The following is a 20,558-nucleotide window of genomic DNA, read 5'->3' as shown; positions in this document are numbered from 1 at the left end:
GTACATATGTATTGATGTTGTCGGGGTCATCTTTCCTTGCACCTAGGTCGGCTTTCTCGTTTCCGATTGTCCCATCATGTCCCTTTACCCATTTGAAGGCGGTGGGGTCAGATCTTTGTCATAAGTGATATGTGGTTGCTTTAAAAAAGTCGCTATTCTCAACGTCTATCCATCCTCTGTCTTCCCAGTCCTGTAGATGAGAGGTTAGACCATCTATAATGTATTGTGAGTCAGTCAATATTTTTATAGGTGTCAGTGGGCTGACTGTTTGTAGTGCGACCAGTACTGCTGCTATTTCTCCCATTTGATTGGATTGGGCTTGTCCTGGCACTTTTATGGCGCAGTTAAGGGGGTGGTCATCTGCCATCCAGATTCCTCCTCTGCATCTCGCGTTTTCTCTGCCATTGTTGCGGCAGGACCCATCTGTTTATAGTGTTATAGTATCATCTATTGTTGGTCTGCCTGTATTCAGGGCTCGGAGTCTGTAGGCGGGTATTTGTATCAGGTGTTCTGGGTTGACAAAGATGTGGAAGCAGTCTGCGAGGTCATTTTTGATGGTGATGGAGGGATCAAATGTGATTTCCCCTTGTCTTTGTATTATTGCTTGTGAGTTTTTCTCCAGTCATCTATGAGTTAGTGTCAGCTGATCTTTCTTTGGCATTGTATTTGGGTTGAATTTTGGGAGAGGGTTGTCTAGGATTCATAGTGCTGTTGTGGTGCACTTGTGTGGGTCTTTACACCCGGCTAGTCTGTTGTCAATGCAGGGGCTGCAGGGGTAGTATGTATGTATGTGGCTTGCAAGACTAGCTCTGTTTCCTCAACCTTGTTTGGCTGAGGGTCTTGCCCAGGTGAGCATCAATGCATTGTGCACTGCGCATCACAATGTCTCACATCACTCACAGTATCAATCACAACGTGTAACATCTTATATCACACAGTGTTGCACAAACTTTGTATGCTGTACAGCAACATTTCAGTCATGTCCTTTTCTGCCTGAGCTCTACCCACTTTGCCTGGTAACTCTCTTTGTTGGAGCTGGTGCTAGTTTTGATTCTCTATCTGTTGCACCAAGCCTTTACTCACACTGCCGCCGCTCTCGATCTCCTCATGCTTTCGTCATCCCCACCCACCAACGCCAATTTCATCATGAAACTTCTAACCCTTACCCATCGACCTCATCTTCCTTGTGGTCCTGTCCACACAAAGCTTGATCCACATCATACACATGCCCAGTATCAGACAAGGACCTTGTCCCTATCATGCTCATTTCACCATCTATATTGAAGACTCCAGCGGTCCCCCAGTGTACTTCAAGTATGCAATGAACACAGGTGCCTGATTATCATGAAACATATGTATACATGAAACTAATCACTATCTGATGTATCTGAACTGTCTCCAATCTCTTTGTTGCCACCAGGTGCTAACCACCAGTCAATGATAAAGGTTTCGCCTCGTGTCTATACCCGGCCAACAACTGCCTTGATGTTTCGCACATCTGTAAATACTGGTGTGACAAACTCTTTGTATCCAACTAGGGATATTGATGCATCTGTTCCATCAGTGTTGCATGGTGTTATAAGTGTGAGGATGAGCGTTGTATTGCATAGGAACCTGTAAATTTTGTGTTCGCCAATTTCACAAATTAAAATCTTGTCCAGCTGGCCATAACCGATCACATCGACAGATTGTGATTCTCCCACGTCAGAATGTGAGACTTCAAACTACAGCAAAAACAACACGTCAGCTGTGGCTACACAAGGTGAAAATACTCACTCGCACAAATGAGTTGTCATGATACTTTGCATTGCTCATACCCCTCAGAGCATATCTGGTCCTGATTGAATCACCACCGCCAATTATCCTCATTTTCCCCCAGAGGCATTACAGCAGGCAAGTGCAGTGCAAAATTGTTGCACCGCCCTCCAAGAACCTGGAAGAGATACACTCTGATTCATTTGCGCGTATCCTCATTAGGTGTATAGCTGGAATGACATGGTGTTCGCAAAACAATTTCAGGATCTGGTCCACAACTCTGCTATCTAGCATTGTATTATGCTCACAACTTCCATTACTCACAGTTTTTGAATGAATGTTCATTCTCCAGTTCTCATCGTCCGTGGCAGGGATTGAGGTCTTTGAGCTCATCTTGGAGGTCAAACTTAACACTGAGTTGGCTAAGGTATGCGGTGTACAAAACGACGCGGGAAAGGCCACTCCATGGGTGCCGTCTCGAACGGAGACCAGTCCTGAGGTGCAGACAATACTGTTCAACATAGAATGTCCAGTGGACCCAAGCAGGTCCACACATGTGCAGGTCTTTTGCGACATGCAGGCATCCATGAATCAGGAGTGTGCAGACTGCTAACCTATCTTCCTTGAATTGATAGTAATAGCTGTTGGTGTCAAGTGAGCACATTTCGTGCAGAAATTGATTTAGTTACCGCTCGAACTCTCTGACCCACTCTGCAAACCATTGTTCAAGATCATTGATCTCCTGTGCAGTGATTTTGAGCTTGACAGATGTCTTCATCAATGAGATAAGTTTGCACATGTGGGTGTAGTATTTTACCCATGGAAAGCGATTTCGGAGCACGATGGGTGCAATGTGCATGAACCAAAAACTCCAACCTTCAGCTGTAAAGGTCGATTTATCAACAGCAATATTGCCTAGGACTCACACAAAAGCAGCAGGTATCTGCTTCACTGCTGCTGCTGTTTCAGCACCAATGTCTTCCCAGACATGTGGCGCAAGTTCATTATCCTCACTGCCAACATCCAACATCTTGTAACACCCTATCCAGAGGTCAACGAGCTGTGGGATAATATTTTTGAGAAACAGGTGCATCCATTCCCAAGGTGTGCAATTGGCATAATTGATTGAATTGACACGACAAAGTGATGGCTCACCCTTTATTCCATGTTCTTTTGCAAGGCGCTCTCTCTGACCCTTCGTTACTGTAGCATCCAGCTCCTCAAGGACACTAACAAATCCCTCGTGTGTGCATAAAGGGAGATCGAGGGAGCCCATTCAGTGAAATAGTCCGTATCTCATAGCCAGCCCAATAGGACAATTCCCCGTACTATATGAGCCATCCCATATGGGCCCATGGGCAATTGTAGCCGTAAGATATGGCTGGGCCCATGGTTAACAATACACGAGAGTCTCAATTGGGCCCATAGTCAACTGGTAGGTGTATAGCACATTGGCACCATGGATAACGTTTCAGCCTATGAGTCTGTGACTCACGTCTCGGCCCACATAAATAATGTTTCGGCCCATGACTCTGTAACTTAGGTCTCGGCCCACATGAATAACATTTCGGCCCATGACTCTGTAACTTAGGTCTCAGCCCACATGAATAACATTTCGGCCCATGACTCTGTAACTTAGGTCTTGGCCCACATGAATGATGTTTCAGCCCATGACTCTGTAACTTAGGTCTCAGCCCACATAAATAACTTTCGGCCCATGAGTCTGTGTCTCACGTCTCGGCCCATGACCACATGAATCACATCTAGACAGATATCAAATAACATTCTGGCCCATGAACCCTGAATACTTTTCAGCTGATATAAATGATGTGTCGGCCCATGGGTTAGAGAACTTTCCAATGTTTCACTGTGGAGTCCCAGAAGGAAACCTCTAAAGCCGATGTCCTGGCCATACAAGGAATACCGGCCAATTGTTAACATATACAACACCGGTCACTCACATTTCCAGTATAGTGATGGAATACAAATCATATGAAGTAGGTGAAACAGAACAGTGAGGATGATAAAGTCTACATACTGTTTAAAATGTCTTCCACCTTGCTGTACTTTGCATAATCTTCCTCAGAATACCATGCGTGCTCCCCATGGGGCGTCTTGAAATGGTTATGAACACTGTCTCTCATGAACCATGCCCACACCCATCGGTCGCCAGTCCACATGTCCACTGCATGGCGGATAAGCCAACCGCAGAACACTACCATCATTCCTGAGTCGTACATCAACTCAATACCTAGGTTATGTAGCGTCATGCAGGCACTTCTATAGTTGCCGACCAATGTCATTAAGTCAAACCATTCAGGACAGCATTTTGGATCACGGTGTGCGGGTGACTGGTGGTTGGCCATCACAGCGACACCTGTGAAGACCGATGCCCAGTGTCTAATGCGCTCATACATCTTGGTTTGACCACTGGAATATGCCCAGTGTCCAACCTCAAGGGTGGTGCACAATGAGGACCAATACAGGCTGGGTGCATGACCCTCAATGCAGCCAAGGCGAGGAGAGATGGTCGTCGCATAGATTTTATGATGGTTACACCTTGAGGGCCTTTGAGACTAGCTGATATCTCTGGACAGCAGCTCACATCAGGATTATCTTGAGCATGACCATGAGGCTTGTTCTGGTCAGGCCCTTGAACGTTGATGATGATGAGACATGACTGACCTCGTGACCTTGTTGAAACCAGCATGGAGATACGTTGATGCAGCCTGGGGACATACCAGGTGTTTCGGTCAGATAGAAATAGGACCTGTCTGTTCTCCAAATACAATTGGCATTCACTGGGGACAGACTTTTCTTGAGGAGATCATTGGCACAATGCATTGCCGCACTGATATCCTCCTGCAGCACAACTGTTCAATGAATGACCAACATGAAAGAACACACTCACCTTCACCCAGTCTGACAGTGCTCTGTGCACATACCACAAGATGATGTGATGACCTGCATCCAACAGAACACAAGGCTTTTCAAGAACCATTTCATGACTGGGCAGAAAATTCTGCAGCAGCCGCGCTTCCTGTGTATTGCTTCGGCCTGTCGGCCGTTGTCCACAAGCATCGCTGTATCGTTTCATGTCAATGTTTAGCTTAACTGTTGTTGTTTAGTCAGGATGTAAATACCGAATATAAAGAGAACCTACTAGGATTGGTATATGCATCAGCCAGAGTTGATGCTAATTGTGCACAACTCAACATGATTTCGACATCAAGCTCCATGGGTGGAATAATGTATTCAGATCGAGAAACATGGGCCCAAAATTGATCCTCGACGTATTGGCTAGCTAAATGGACCTTTTGCAATGCCCAATCCTTGGGCACTTCAATGGTATGCATGCAATGTTTTTCAACGAGTAAAATTGTGTAACAGACTGTGGGTGATATCTGCTGAGACCTCTGGCTTGCAAAGCACGAGGATGATGGTTAAAAACTTCAGTCGGGCACATGTTCCAGCACCGACGGTGCTCAGATGCCTTGCCGAGATGATGATAGCCGAAAAATGTTCACATGATATTATGACCTGATTTTGGAACATTACGTAATCAAAGCCGAAGGACTTTTCATTGGCTGACTGCTGATGTCATTATATACATATTCCATGATATCATGAATCATAAGCTAAATATTATCAACATGAAAAGCATATGATATAACACAATTTATGGAGCGTCAAGTTGTTATGTGCAGGTGACTGAGGTGTAAATTATAACTACGGAGTTGTCACCATCTGTCTTGCACAATGTACCACATGGCGAAAAGCTTCCATAGCATGGCCGATATTGATCTCCTCCGGGTGGCCGAGAGACTTGACACCGATGACAGCCTCAATCTGATTATCTTCAATCATTCGGCGAACTTCATCAGTAGCATGTGCTGCTGCTGCCCTGACTGCGAGAAGTTGCCTACTCAATGGACCTCCCTGAGGATTCATGGTGGTGGGTAAAGCAGCCAGTAATGCACCCTCTGGCTGTCATATGTTAGCCGACGCATTGCAAAATAACTGAAATCTCACCCGTTGCTGAAAATGTTCGCTCACAATGTCCATCACTTCTGTAAAGTTTAACTGCACTTCTGCAGTCTGGAAATGCATGTCCCAGTGGTCATTCCACCAGGAATAAGGGTGATATTTGACAAGCCAATGACCTTCCCACAAACAGAGATGCTTCTCTGTGGGGCAAGCGAGAAATGAATGAGCGAGTTCTTCATAGCAAAACAACCCCAACTGCCACCTGCCAATGAGGCCCGCTATCTGCACCAGAAAGAACAGTAGAGTGGGCTGCATGTTGGCTCCCATGCAGATGTTAATGAATGGCAAGACAAATGTCTCAACATCGGGTCAATTTATTGGAGGCATACGAGTCAAGAACGAAACTCACTTGTGCTTCCCACATAATGTGCTTTCCCAGCAATTGATATATGTACATTGGGTGTGCGCTGTACATAGCTCTTGCCAACAGCATGGCGGATGGCCATGAATCTAGATGTTGCAAACTTGAATACATTGGCAGCATCCCAGAGTGTGAAGTGTGGTAGTGGATCATTATAGTGACCTCCAGGTCGTTTGCCTTTCATTGAGCAATGGCCAGTTGAGGGCGAATCATTCCAGGATGAGTTGTCGGAAGTGCGTGACATTAGTCGAGATCAACGTAGTAGCTATCAAGATGGATTATGTCGTGATGAGGACCGGTGGAGATTTAAACTCAGCATACATCTCTCGGCCGGACTTTGGAATGATTTATTATGTTATCACTTACAATGCTCACTGTTAAATAATGATCCTAAAATTGAAGCATGGTGGCATCACCAGAATCTAGAAAACTATGCTATTTTGTGCGACATTTCAAATAATTCTCCACTTAAAGCATAGTGCATTCGGCCATATTGAAACCGAGCACGCAGACATCATCTCTCAACCGATATATAGAATCATCTTATATTATGTGTGATGTTCAATGATTGTTTACTTGACATATCGTTCGGCCAGATTGCAACCGAACCAACATACATACCTGGGCCGGAGCTCGGTTCTATATTACTGTCTTCAGTCGGATCAAATTATTACATCTTGTTGCTGGCACTTTAAACTATAATATATTATGTGCTAAGTTTTTCATTAATCTCAAAATCAAGGATGGTGCTTTCGGCTGAAATGCAACAAACCAAACAGACATTGCTCATCCAGCATTTGGAAAAATCTGCTACCATGACATCGTGCATGACATGAAACATTCAAGCTAGGATGCTCATCAATATATTCTGTAACATTTTTCCCCTAGCTTTATGATTAATGTTGTTCACCGGATGATGAATACAATTCAGATCGCCAATATTGTACCAATTTGTAGAAATGTATCTGAATACCTAGTAAATGTAATGATGTATTCAAAAGTATGCGTGTCAATCCTCATCATTGTGATCCTGTTCCTCCTCCAATCTCTGCACATTTGTATATTAAATCATCTAGTGAGCCAAGCATTCCACGATGATAATCAAGCACTCTGTATAACCTGACCAGATCTCTACATGCTCGTGTGACCCTGTCTCTTCGCTCAGCATATGAAACCTTCACCACACATCTGGCATATATCATTTCTTCGGCTGTGTGTTCACGGCAATTCCCAATACCTGAAGACACAAGATCTCTGGCAATTCGATCAACTAAGGTCCAGTTTGGACAACAACTCCAGGTTCAAAATTTCTGGCTCAAACCGCATGTGATGACCTGACTGCGTTAATAAGCATCTATTATCTAACAAAACAAAAGATACTCTAGTATCACCACAATGTCTGATAAATCAAGTGGCGGCTCTTCGCATTCCTTACATTCCCAGGGTACTATAGATGTGACATCGGCTGCTGCATCTTGCAGAACGACCAGGAAGGCTCCTGCGGTGTGGACGAAGGCAGAAGAAACCACCTTTCTTGAGTTCCTTCTGCAGGCCCTTCCTGCATCAGGCGATGGGGGCTTCAAGGTGCCCACCTTCAATCAAGCATATGTGCACCTCAAGATAAAACACCCACATCAAAGGGGCACAGAAAAGGTTGGCACAGTTTGCAAAAATAAGTGGACATTGGTATGTTTCCAGTGAACTTTCAGCCGCCAGCAAATCAATGACATATATTTTTATAGTTAAAGAAAGCATACCAAAGTGTTGTTGAAATTAAGTGTACTTCTGGTTTTACTTGGAGTGATGATCATGGAGCGGGCATCACAGACAAAAAGGACGACGTATGGGCACGCTTTATAAAGGTACATCATCACAAATAGACTGCATGCATACCCCTCTACTGACATTGTTTTCAGTTGCATCCTCATGCGAGGCCCTTCATGATGAAGGGCTTCGACCACTTCGATATCATGCAGCAGTTGATGCCAAGCAAGTCGAAAGGCTCTCATGTCTTCCGACCTACCACTGCCACCAATGCCACCACACCATCCTCCATCCCCCCAGCCACAGACAACACACTTCCAGGGCTGCCACCATCCTCAGTGGACCCTCCATCTACCTTTCTCGCTCCTTCCACGGAAGGGTCTACCTCTGCCGGTGGCTCAGCATGGACAGGTATAAGCTGGGGAAAGTGAAAACACAGTGCACTTTCGCCTGCGTCAGCTGCAGGCTCTCAGAAACGAGGCTGGCCACCATCTGCCACGCTATTGGCACAGCAGGAGGGCACCGAAACGATGAAAAGCCTCGTAGAAGTAGTACGTGAGATGCAGAAGACTCTTGTATTAGCGCTGGCACTGCCGCCAGTGCAGCCACAGCCTCAGCCTTCCATGCATGTTGGAAGCACCATTTCCCTCCTCAATAAATATACAGACCTCATGAGCAAAGAGCGCTTGGGCATTGCCAACTTTCTAGCTGAACATGAGAACCAGGCGATCATTTTCTACTTGTTGGATGAGGTGACGAGGCTTGAGTGGTTGGAAGAGAAGCGAGTCCTTTGCGGTGGTGCACCACGGCGATCAATTGACTCGCAAGAATATATGATTGTATCGTAGCGGCGTACAGATCATTTCGTAGTACAAAATTCATGTATTACCTACAACTATGACAATGTGAGTCCCATCTATGTAATACATCCTATGTTGGCCCACCCATCTATATAATACATCCGACATTGGCCCACCCATCTATATAATTATACCCCACCTTGGCCCACCCGTCTATTTGATATCCCTTTTGTTGGCCCACTCGTATATGTAATACTTTCCATGTCGGCCCACCTGTATATGTAAGACACCCCATGTCAGCCCACCCATCTATGTAATATTCCCTTACCTTGGCCCACCCATATATGTAGTACACTCCTGTCGGCCCACCCGTCTATATAACAATATTTGCCTTACATCTCTCTTCAGCCCAGCTGTTTATAATATCCTACTCTACATATCACCCAGATGGGCCCACCCATCTCCATCAATGATCACATTCCCCCAGCCCATCCCTCAACATCAAGGATATATATATTATTGGCATACATGGGCCCATCTCCATCAGAAATAATATGTGTCCCAGCCCATCTGTCATCATTGAGAATATACACAACATGGGCCCATAATCTGCTGGCCCATCTCATACGGGATATTATGTAGGTCAGGTGGCACGTATAATACAGAATTTGTCACTGAAGGGGCTCCCATGCATTCCACTGCCACAACCACAGTGGCACAGTCGGGTGATCCACATATGGAAGTACATCTTGGCCCATCGTAATCCTTCCCCGACCTCCTTATTTTACACAAAACAGTCATGTTTGGAAAGCAAGTTCACTTTGCTACAGTGGTATATTTGGATGGCAATGACTTGGTCACCAGTGCCACTTCTGATAGTAGCTATGTCAATTCCTCTGACTCCCACAGATCTACATGTAGCAACTCTCCGGAGGTAGCAAAACACACATTTGAAGGGCCCCTCGCCTGGTGGCGTGGATATACCCCATTGGACTCATGGATTCCGCCCATACTTTCCCAGATCCCAAGGTTTAAGGGCCTGATCGGAGTGGAGCCTTATATAAGGTTCAAACATAAGTCAGCTGTCAAAGCTTCTGACCTGAGATTGCTCAAAACTCTCCCAATGCAGAATATAATTTGGCTGACAAGGTGCGGTTGAGCCGTTAGCATGGAAATTTTGCTTGTCCTAAAATTCACACAAGTCTCCAGTAACCACATGGGCAAGTCTAGGGCAAGGACATTGGCTCCGCAGGGAACAGCGCAATGGGTGACATGGAAAACAACAGAGACCACTCGCAGCTTGAAAGGGAAGTGGTGTCCAGTCAAACCCAGTCAGCAAAGCCCATCCATGCAATCATCTCCAGCAAAGTCTCCCAGAAAACATAATTCCAATAGGGCATGGGATCAATCATCAACCGATTTCAATGCTGACTATGAGGACTTTGGTAATAAGGAACCAATTCGTGCACTCAACTTACCGTTAGGGAGAAAGAAGACAAAGGTGCACTACGATGTTCATGCCATATATTTTGCGCTGACCGATGTCCTAGAGCCCAAATGATTATCTCTGGGAATGGAAATTTCGGACTTATGATTACCTCCAGATCCTCCACAAACGAGAGGCTCCACCAGCAGCTAAATCATGCTGCCTGTGCAGTGCTGAGTCAACTGTGTATAGGTGCCATGACTGTCTCGGCAAGCCATTATTTTGTTTGAAGTGCTGCAGAGATGAGCACTGGAGACTGCCCTTCCATAAGATAGGGAATTGGAATGGAGGATTTTTTGAGGAAACGTCTCTGACTAAGATGGGCATGGAAATTTATTTGGGGCATCAGGGAAAGCCTTGTCCAGTACTTGGGGAAATCCATGAATGGGAGGACACTGACAAGCCAATACATCAACTGGAAGAGGACCTCCCTACCATACTCAAACTTCCATTCTTGAACGGCAAGCAATGTATAACCATTGTTGACAAGCCTGGAGTACATTCGCTCATGATACGGTTTTGTCAATGTCTGAATGTTTGCACCACCGACAAGCAATTATTTGAGTTAGGCATGTTTCCAGCATCCTTCACCCGGCCAAAGACTGCATTTACCTTTTTGGTGCTGGATGGCTTCGCCTTGGACAACTTGGAATGCAGAACTTCAGCAATGAATTACTACAACAAGTTGAGAAGAATGATGTCAAGTATATTTCTGCAACTAGTCCCTGTAGGTGTTGCATATAGAAATTCAACATCATCAAAGCTCAATTCCCCACAGGACCATTACAGAGAACTGATGAGGGTAGCACGGCAATGGCGACAGCTGAAGCTGCTCAAATGGAATGGGTTTGGTTATGAGAGAAGAAGGCCGACATCTGGTGAACTCGCTCTCTTTCCCGGCTTGCCCTCAGCCTGGCATCAATGCCCCACTACTGGCCAATAGGCACCCCGATGATCCCAGTTGGGTATAAGCCCGATCACTGGTCATGGACAGCAACTTCAAAGTAGAGCACCTTCATCCCACTCACCCGGAAGACAAAGTCTGGTTGACTGATGGCCAGTGCTTCATGGTTTCCAAAGACCGATATAAGGCTCATCTAGCCATTGCCAAAGACATTGTTCAACCATCCGAGTGCAACAATCACTGAGCTGTAAACCAGGCCAATGTGCCACAACACAAACTAGAAGCTAACAGGATAGGTGGGTGTGCGTATGCCCACCAAGGCTGTTTTGTACCTCATTCGGTTGTGGATTTTCAAAAGGGCGAACAGTATGTTTCAGGATTCCACCAATTTGATTCACGAGGGGACTTCCATGATTAAGCAAATGAATCACATATTACAGTGACCTATCTCCATATAATACGAGGGAACGGACATGCATAATATCCCATATGATATGGGCCAGCGGACCATGGGCCCAGGATAAAAATATCCTCGACTATGACAGATGGGCCGGGAGGCAAATTATTCCCGATGGACCCATGCAGGGAATATATAGAGTAGATGAGTGGGCCAATGTACATGAATATTAGGTAGACAGGTGGGCCGAGGTAGTTGGATATTATGCAGATGGGTGTATTAAGGTAGATGTGTATGAGATAGATGGGTAGGTACTTGTTATCACATTCACGGGTGGGCCCAGACACATATTAAATTAGACAGGTGGGCCGAGGGTATTATAAAATATTGTATTATACTGGTGGGCCCAGACGCATATTAATTAGACCGGTGGGCCAAGGGTGTTGTATGGGATGTTGTATTAGACCAGTGGGCCGAGGGTGGTATGAAATATAGATGAGTGGGCCCATGTGTATCATAATTGTAGACATGATGGAGCTGAGGTAGTTGTACATCAACCAAATCAGAGGAGGTAATAAATCAAAGTTACCAAGTTCCCAGAGCATCAGGTGATCTCCTGACATGGTGGTGCGAAGCTTGTGTTGCCCTATGAGACGCCAAGTTCCGACCACCAGAATTTGAGTCAACTGTACCGAGTTCTGAGTTCCGGGACACAGAACTCAACACATAATTTAGTTAATACTTTTTGATGGTGCACAGGTTGTCTTGCAGAATGTGGAATCTGGGGTGCGAAGCTTGTGTTGCCCTATGAGAAGCCAAGTTCCAACCACCAAAATGTGAGTCAACCATACTCAGAGGAGGTAATAAATCAAAGTTACTGAGTTCCCAGAGCAGCAGCTGATCTCCTGACATGGCTGTGCAAAGCTTGTGTTGCCCTACAAGACACCAAATTCCGACCACCCAAATATGGGTCAACTGTACCGACTTCCGAGTTCCGGGACCCGGGAGTCGACAAATGAATATCTGATGACCAGCACACTTCCAATCAGGTAGTATTTCATTGAGCAATAGATAATAATACATCTTTGACAGCCAAAATTATCCCAGGCTCCCTTATCTAATCCTCTCTATCTCCACCCCCTATAACACCAAAGTCCGGACATCCAGCATTCAGCGTCTGATTTCCCAAGATTAACATCCAGCATGAACGGTTCTTCCCCTTCCCCTTCTGATAGCATAAACATCTGGTGTACTTAGGCCCTGACTGTGACTTATGAAGCAGGGGAATATGCCAAATAGGAATTCAAGGCCGAGAAGACTGGAGGAGGCCCAGTCATACCTTCCCCCAACCTAGACACTGATTTGGTGATGGCGTGTGATCGCTTGGCTGATGTACTCATAAAGGCATATAAAATCCCAGTGGGTCTTCATGCAGATTCGGAAAATTTGCTTTATCATTCAAATTCCTGCATGAAAGTTCAGATGCAGATGGATATTGCAAGATATAGAAAATTGATCTCCCCAAAGGACACCAGGCATAATGAACATAGAGAGGCGAGGTTGCTTGAGAGGTGTCCTCCTGGCTATGAAGGCAAAATGTTGGTCGACAAACCTGCCACAATTGTTGATGCATCCGGTGCCATCATTGCATGGTACCTCCCAGACGCCCTGACCGACACCACCCAGGTGTGTAATATACATTGTTACTCAATGGATATTGAATATTAATGAACCTACAGAAGGAAATCAGGGAGGCCACCGATTTGCTCGCTCCAAGCCTCAAAAAAAGTGTAAGGGCTGATGGCAATTGGTGAACTTATCAAACATTGTTCAACCGGGGCTCGGAAGATGTTGGACCAACTCCCAGATGCATCAATCTATCTCCAGCATGGTTTCAACAGGGACATGAGGTAGGATTTGATGAGATGGTGATTCCGGCAGTCATACTCACCAATCCCAAAGAATGTGTCAGATCTGGAGGTATCTGCATCATTGAAGGGACCTTCCTGCGAGAATATCTTCAAAGCCATTGCAAGGCCAGCAGCCATCGCGTCTGCAGCACTCAGATTCATGCATCCTGAGCAGTACTGGGCAGGATTGAGAACCTTGTCAAACCTTGGAAATATAGCAGTAAGCAAGGATCTGCCACAGATGCCAGAGGCCCTGCAGTACTGGGCATCCGTGTTTAACACCCTCTCCATCATTTCCAATCAGGAAACCCCCCATCATCGAGACCACATGTCCATTGCTGAATGCTTCAACATTCTCACCACCGTGGGGAACTATTCTAATGCTTGGATTACAATGCCAAGCCTTCAGCTGGAGTTCAAGTACAATTCTGGCTGTATGATTGCATTTTCCGGAAGGATTGTGAGACATGGAGTTTATGATGTGGAAGGGGATTGGATTGCTTGGGCATGGTATATGAGGGATGCTGTTCACATTTACGCTGGTGTTCCATCATGTGGATGGGCTAGTGTGGATGGTCCATACAGTGTGTGAAAGATCAAACAAAGAGCAAGCATTGTGACCTATATACATTCCAACAAATGAATACCATGTACCAATAGTTATCCGGACCTCAATACTCAATTTTGAGCATTTGCAAAGTGATATATGGGACTGAATAATTTGGATACAAGCCTCGGTATTTGATAATTGGAACTCGGGACTTGACATGTGGGAGTCCTGAGTGCCAGGATACTGAGTCCCGACACCCGGACCTCAGCACGTGATATTTGAGACTGGGGGAAGATGTATAAATATGCTCGAATTAACATTTGTTATTGCCATACACATTTGACAAAACCCTGAGCTCCGACATTGTGGACTTGGGACTCGACACTGTTCTGAATACCGAGTCCCGGAAGCCCAGGTCCCAAGTCCCAAATTTCGGAGGTTGGGGTTCCGAGACCTGGAGCTCGGCAACTGTGTTGGGTGTCAGGGTATCCAGAGCATTGGAGATAGCATGTGTCAGTATTTTGCGTTTCATGGTTCATGTTTCGTGGTTATGGAATCGGGTGTCAGGGACTTGGTATTGCGAACAGTGTCGAGTCCCAGGTCACGAGCTCCGAGTGCTGAGTGCCGAACCCCAGGTCCCGAGTCCCAAATTTTGGAGGTCAGGGTTCGGCAACCCGGAGCTCGGCAACTGTGTTGGGTGTCAGGGTATTCGGAGCATTGGAGATAGCATTTGTCAGTATTTTGCATTTCATGGTTCATGTTTCATGGTTATGGAATCGGGCGTCAGGGACTCAGTATTGAGAACAGTGTTGAGTCCCAGGTCATGAGCTCCGAGTCCCGAGTCCCGAACCCCAGGTCCCGAGTCCCGAATTTTGGAGGTCGGGGTTCAGTGACCCGGAGCTCAGCAACTGTTGGGTCTGGGGTTCGGGACTCGGGACTCGGAGCTCATGACCTGGGACTCAACACTGTTCTCAATACTGAGTCCCTGACGCCCGATTTCATAACCACAAAACATGAACCATGAAACGCAAAATACTAACACATGCTATCTCCAATGCTCTGGATACCCTGACACCCAACACAGTTGCCGAGCTCCGGGTCTCTGAACCCCGACCTCCGAAATTCGGGACTCGGGACCTGGGCGTCCAGGACTCGGATGTGAGATTTTTGAATGCATAGAATATGTTACATCTTGTATACAATGAAGACTGAATGGGACTACACTCCTTTGCCTTTCCTCAATTTCTCTAACATGTCAGTGTACATCTTCACCTCTCCCATCTTGGCTTTGATGCCCTGATCTTGCTCCTCCATCAATGCTTCCATGTGTTCTTTAATGAACCTCAGTCCCATAAGTGGTGGAGTCGAAGTGTTTTTCAACTTCTCTGGAAGAACCAAAGCATCATCCTCAACATTAAGCTGAAACAGATAAGTCATCAATCAAGGTAATTCAGCTAAGATCTTACCGCCCAATACTGGTAGTGAGAGATGCAGGAAGCCATTATTTCATCCCACTGCCATGGTTGATCAGGGATTGTGGTGTTTCCCATCCACCATGGACATGTATATGCGAACACAATCTGGGACGGATGTCCTGCAATTGGCTCATCATGAAATGAAAGGAGGTGGAATGAAAAGACGTCGTCTGGAACCGTGTTCCAGGTTAGCATGGGATACAACTTAAGGATATAAGCGACAGGGACCGGAACCACCGACACGATATTCTGTGAAGCGGAGTACTGCAGGAGTGGTGTGACAAAAGTCTGCTCAAATTCTTAGCATTGACCAACAAAGTCATCAGGGCAGTGGTAACATACATTCATCTCCCATTGCAGCCCAGCTTTAAAATACTTGAGAGATGCATGCACGGACGCGCGATCCAGCCATTGCCAATGTGCAGGAAATAGTTGCAAGGCTCAGCTTCAGGGGTCGGTAATGGCTTCCAGCATTCAGAGTGCCAGAAGTGAATGCAGGAGTTGCAGACATGGCTAATACAGGACTATGGCACTGGCAATACAAGTGAAAGATGGCGAAGATGTGAAGATAAGAATCACTGATGGATGCATATGAAATTCAAACTCCGACATGGGCTGACCCGGACAATTCCCAGGCCTCAATTATGTATGTGGAAAAAGGGACTTCATGAGAAAACAATGTTCATTCATCTCCAGCCTCTATCAACACATTTTGTAGGTCTTGAAAAGCTGCCTGCGCATCCTGTGCGAGCAATGAATACATTTGGGATTGCCTTCCGGCATAGCATCCGTGACCTGGAAGGCATTTCTCCAATGATTCCTGCATGTGGTCGCCCCATTGGGTTGTTTTCCAGGAGCTTGCTGTAATAGTTCATTGCCAAGGTGCCACATTCAAGGCTGTCCAGTAGAAAACCCCTGCCATTATTGTGTCAAGGAGAATTGGCCCTGTGCGACTTGTTTGGACAAGAGGACCAGTCTCCCCTGCTTGTCTTGCATCCGCTGCTCCACCAAGAAGATCAAATGCAACCCTGCATCTCTGGGATCCCCACCCAAATGGATCTGAGGGAAGTCTACCACTGGCCAGATGCATTCCAAGACACCTGCCCCTGCTCCATCCAATGCTCCGTCTCCCTCCTGGTCAAGGGCCCGAACTCGTAGTCAATCTTGTGGCCTGTCCCGACCTCCGGCCATCCCTGCTGCAACTACACCCCAGGTGCAGTCACGTGGTTGCAGCAAGACCATCATCGTCAATAAGACACCTGCACCTGCACCTGCACCTGCACCTGTCCCTGCACCTGCACCAGCTGGTAAGTCACCCAAACCTTTGATGACCGGCTGACCTAATTTTTTACTTAGCAGTCAGGTCTTCCAGCATCGCAGTGCCTCATGCAGCACTCAATGTTCCCATGCCGGATCTCCATTCCATGGCAATCACGATTCGGGATGGTGCAGCTCGCATCGCGATTCTTGAGGCTTGGGTGCAGGAGCAGGACGCTAAGATTGATACCCTGCAATGCCTCCATGAGAGCCTCCGGCGCACGGTGATCGACCGGCACCCTTCATTTTCACTTCCAGACACACTGGCTGATGCATCAATGTTGCTTGATCAAGGAGGTCCCCCCGTCCATGTCACCCCTCCCCTCCGCACTTTCCAACCTCATTGATTTGGACATTTCAGTGATGGAACCCACACCCTTGATGCCTGAGCATGGATCTGCTATGGTAGGTCCTATGGTTGAGCCCACCCAAGTTCAGCCTGAGGGTCCACAATCCTCCAGCGAAATTGTGCTCCAGGATGAACCAGGCAACCTCTTGCCAGAATCCTCCGGCAATATTGTGGTCCCTAATGAACCAGGTAACCTCCTGCCAGAATACGCTTCTTCTGATGAGGAGATGGATGTTGAGGGAAAGGTTGATCTTCCTGGTGAGGAGGTTGAAATGGCTATATAATTGCTCAGTGATAGATGTACATAAATCTTTTTCAGTGCATGTTACCTATGCCACAATTGAATGATTGAATGATCAGTCCCAATATCCAGAACTCAAAACTGTAGATTGAGGTAGATATCACCCGAAACCCGAACACCTGAATGTCAAATTATCAGTGCCAAACTCCGAGTCCTGGGTGCCGGGTGCCGAGTCCTGAAATTTGGAACTCAGGATTTGACATTTGAGACAAATGACATCTCTCAGACAATGTTTAAATCAACCTACATATATCTGTAAACATTTTACTAACCCCCAATCCCCAAACCGAGATGTACCAACCCCCGAACCCTGAAACCCGAGACCCAGCAGTCTCAGGTTTCAGGGGTCTGGAACTCAGAATTTGGGGAAATTTGGGGAGATCAATAAAATTTTATTTACAATCGAGTTGATTGACAAACACATTGACTTACCCATGTTTGAAATATATTTTGTTTACACATACCGAGTTCCAAGTTCCGAGTGCCAGACCCCAAAACCCGAGACCCAGCAGTCCACCATGCTGGGGTTTGGGGGTTGGTAAAATGTGTATGAATATATGAAAGGTTGATGTAAATTTTTTTGAAAGATGTCTCATATCAAATGTCAAGTCCCGAGTTTCGACTTCCAGGTTTCAGGAGTGCCAAGTCCCAACACCCGGAGTCCCGAACCCCGAAATTCGAAACTCGGGACTTGACATTTCATATGAGACATCTTTCAAAAAAATTTACATCAACCTTTCATATATTCATACACATTTTACCAACCCCCAAACCCCAGCATGGTGGACTGCCGGGTCTTGGGTTTCGGGGTTCGGGGGTCTGGAACTCAGAACTCGGTATGTGTAAACAAAATATATTTCAAACATGGGTAAGTCAATGTGTTTGTCAATCAACTCGATTTTAGATCGAATTTTATTGATCTCCCCAAATTTCCCCAAGTTCCGAGTTCTGAGTTCCGGGACCCCCAAACCCCCAAACCTGAGACCCGGCAGTCTCAGGTTTCGGGATTCGGGGGTTGGTACATCTCGGTTTGGGGTTTGGCACTGAAAAATTGACATATATATTTTTGTGAGTATTGTGCTTCTGGTGTCCATGCTTAGAAATAGGATATGTTGCACACCAGGGTTCAGGTGTGGGGTTTTTCCACTTCAGTCCTCGATTATTGGTCAATGCCACACATGGTCGATTCATGTTTGTGTGCTTAGGGGTTTAGATTTTGTGGTCGATGGTAGGTATATGCACTCATAGTGTACATGTATCCTACGTGTTTGATTCGCTGGTGGCTACATCAGCTGTATGTCTTGATGGAACATATCTAGGCTCACCCATATATGTACCCATCTATGTACAATTCCCCCATGTCAGCCCACCCATCTATGTATTATCCCCCACGTCGGCCCACCCATCTATGTAATACATCCTATGTTGGCCCACCCATCTATATAATACATCCTATGTCGGCCCACCTGTCTATATAATTATACCCCACCTCGGCCCACCTGTCTATGTAATAAATATTTTATCGCACCCTCGGCCCACCCATATATGTAATACTTTCCACGTTGGCCCACCTGTATATGTAATACACCCCACGTCAGCCCACCCGTCTATGTAATATTCCCCTACCTCGGCCCACCCATATATGTAATACACCCCCGTCGGCCCGCCCGTCTATATAACCTTAAACAAGTTTATGTCGATAACCTGGTGAATTACCTTGACCTCAAAAATTTCCTCGACGAGTTGAACTCTCAGATTAATGCGCAAATCACCTTGGTGAGTGGCATCTCGGAGTATAGAATGAGGACTTCTTGTTACCTAACGCTCTCTGACAGGCAGGGGTCATCATGGCGATCAACACCAGTTTCCTTGCTGTGCAAGGTGTCGCTACTGAAATGGTTGTGGAGTCTATCCTGAAGGGATCTATTATCTTCTGTGTGGGCTGCTTGTTTTCAGGCGTGTTTGTGCAACACTTCAGCGAGAAAATGAAGTCTTTGCAATTCACAGTTTGTTTTGTTTTGTTTTCAGCTACTAAAGTCTAACATCCAATTCACCAGGCCTATTATCTAGATCAGGGGATGACAGTGGTTGTTGGGGTGTTCAGCATGCCCCGGTTTTTTTGTATGTTGAGGTAAGTTAACTTTTGATCTCTGTCGCTCATGTTTACTTACAGGGGGAAAAGTATTATGTGGTCTGGTTTTTGGTTCCTTGCGAGTGCCTTCATAGATGCCCAGCACTCCAAACCTGCACTCGTCACGTGTGCCTGCTGCCTAACTATTGTGATGTGCATGTTGAGCCCCTTGGCTTGGTATGGTTTACGCGCAGGGGTAACACTGTATGTTCATCTTGAAGATGACTGATCTAAATAAGCATGCTAGAAGCAGCTGGGTGATCGGGCGGGTCTATTGAATATTGATTTTCTTTTGTTATGTTTCACTCTCCACAATCAAATCCTGTTCTCTATCAATGTTTATCTTAATGATTAGGTGGTATCAACCCAATGACAGCCTACATATGCTACTAGGTATAGTGCATTTTCCTGATCATAAAAAATCACCTATACTATGGGTAAATGGCAGCCTATGATCATTGTATAACTATGAGGTATTACATGACATGAACTTTCAATATCATCACCAAGAATTGAGAGGTAGACAACCAAAGGTGTGAGATGATGCCCAAAAGGCCAGTGGTGGCAGGCCCATACCAAAGGCTCTCAATATCACAGCCAGATCACAGAGAGTAGGCATTGTATACCTATGAGGTGATACATGACATATACATGACATATACATCCGATATCATCACCAATAATTGAGAGGTAGACAACCAAAGGTGTAAGATGATAAACTTAGACTTGAATGTTCCTCAAAAGGCCAGTGGTGGCAGGCCTGTACCAAAGGCCCCCTATTTTCCAGCTAAATCATAAAGAGTAGCAGTGTAAGATGATGAACCTGGACTTAAATGTTCCCCAAGAGGCCAGTGGTGGCAGGCCTGTACCAAAGGCCCCCAATTTTCCCGCTAAATCATAAAGAGTAGCCATTGTATAACTATGCTGTATCACATGGTCAACTATTAACAAGGTTGACCCTGATGTGCCATATTTGTGTTGTCTTACCAATTGTCACTAGACATACCTAAG

The 20,558-nt window shown here is 45.9% G+C and overlaps 6 protein-coding genes across 6 annotated transcripts; 2 read left to right on the top strand and 4 right to left on the bottom strand.

Moving 5' to 3' along the window:
* Nucleotides 1-501: 501 nt before the first annotated feature.
* F5891DRAFT_1131005 (uncharacterized protein) lies at nt 502-3,331 on the bottom strand (the record flags this gene model as incomplete). The annotated part of the gene is made up of 7 exons (XM_041364603.1): nt 502-585; nt 1,467-1,696; nt 1,773-1,864; nt 2,163-2,396; nt 2,445-2,527; nt 2,777-2,971; nt 3,251-3,331. 7 exons carry the CDS (start codon nt 3,329-3,331, stop codon nt 502-504), a joined length of 999 nt encoding a protein of 332 aa, XP_041219857.1.
* Nucleotides 3,332-3,785: 454 nt separating this feature from the next.
* F5891DRAFT_961808 (uncharacterized protein) lies at nt 3,786-4,175 on the bottom strand (the record flags this gene model as incomplete). The annotated part of the gene is made up of 1 exon (XM_041375844.1): nt 3,786-4,175. A coding segment is annotated over one exon (390 nt), but the record flags the coding sequence as incomplete, so codon positions are not given.
* A 1,309-nt stretch (nt 4,176-5,484) lies between these two features.
* On the bottom strand, nt 5,485-6,057 carry F5891DRAFT_1195417 (uncharacterized protein; the record flags this gene model as incomplete). The annotated part of the gene is made up of 2 exons (XM_041368121.1): nt 5,485-5,742; nt 5,788-6,057. The coding sequence occupies 2 exons, from the start codon at nt 6,055-6,057 to the stop codon at nt 5,485-5,487; spliced, it is 528 nt and encodes a 175-aa protein (XP_041219855.1).
* A 4,343-nt stretch (nt 6,058-10,400) lies between these two features.
* On the top strand, nt 10,401-10,577 carry F5891DRAFT_930051 (uncharacterized protein; the record flags this gene model as incomplete). The annotated part of the gene is made up of 1 exon (XM_041373936.1): nt 10,401-10,577. A coding segment is annotated over one exon (177 nt), but the record flags the coding sequence as incomplete, so codon positions are not given.
* A 4,615-nt stretch (nt 10,578-15,192) lies between these two features.
* F5891DRAFT_985164 (uncharacterized protein) lies at nt 15,193-15,960 on the bottom strand (the record flags this gene model as incomplete). The annotated part of the gene is made up of 4 exons (XM_041377554.1): nt 15,193-15,393; nt 15,441-15,737; nt 15,792-15,824; nt 15,847-15,960. The coding sequence occupies 4 exons, from the start codon at nt 15,958-15,960 to the stop codon at nt 15,193-15,195; spliced, it is 645 nt and encodes a 214-aa protein (XP_041219853.1).
* A 3,303-nt stretch (nt 15,961-19,263) lies between these two features.
* F5891DRAFT_985163 (uncharacterized protein) lies at nt 19,264-19,808 on the top strand (the record flags this gene model as incomplete). The annotated part of the gene is made up of 4 exons (XM_041377553.1): nt 19,264-19,422; nt 19,474-19,547; nt 19,590-19,751; nt 19,787-19,808. 4 exons carry the CDS (start codon nt 19,264-19,266, stop codon nt 19,806-19,808), a joined length of 417 nt encoding a protein of 138 aa, XP_041219852.1.
* Between the last annotated feature and the right edge of the window lie 750 nt (nt 19,809-20,558).

Source organism: Suillus fuscotomentosus, assembly GCF_016647785.1.
Source record: "Suillus fuscotomentosus strain FC203 chromosome Unknown F5891scaffold_82, whole genome shotgun sequence".
Taxonomy (NCBI): Eukaryota; Fungi; Basidiomycota; class Agaricomycetes; order Boletales; family Suillaceae; genus Suillus; species Suillus fuscotomentosus.
The sequence above is the reverse complement of the archived record's forward strand: the minus strand, read 5'-3'. Positions and strand labels throughout refer to the sequence as shown.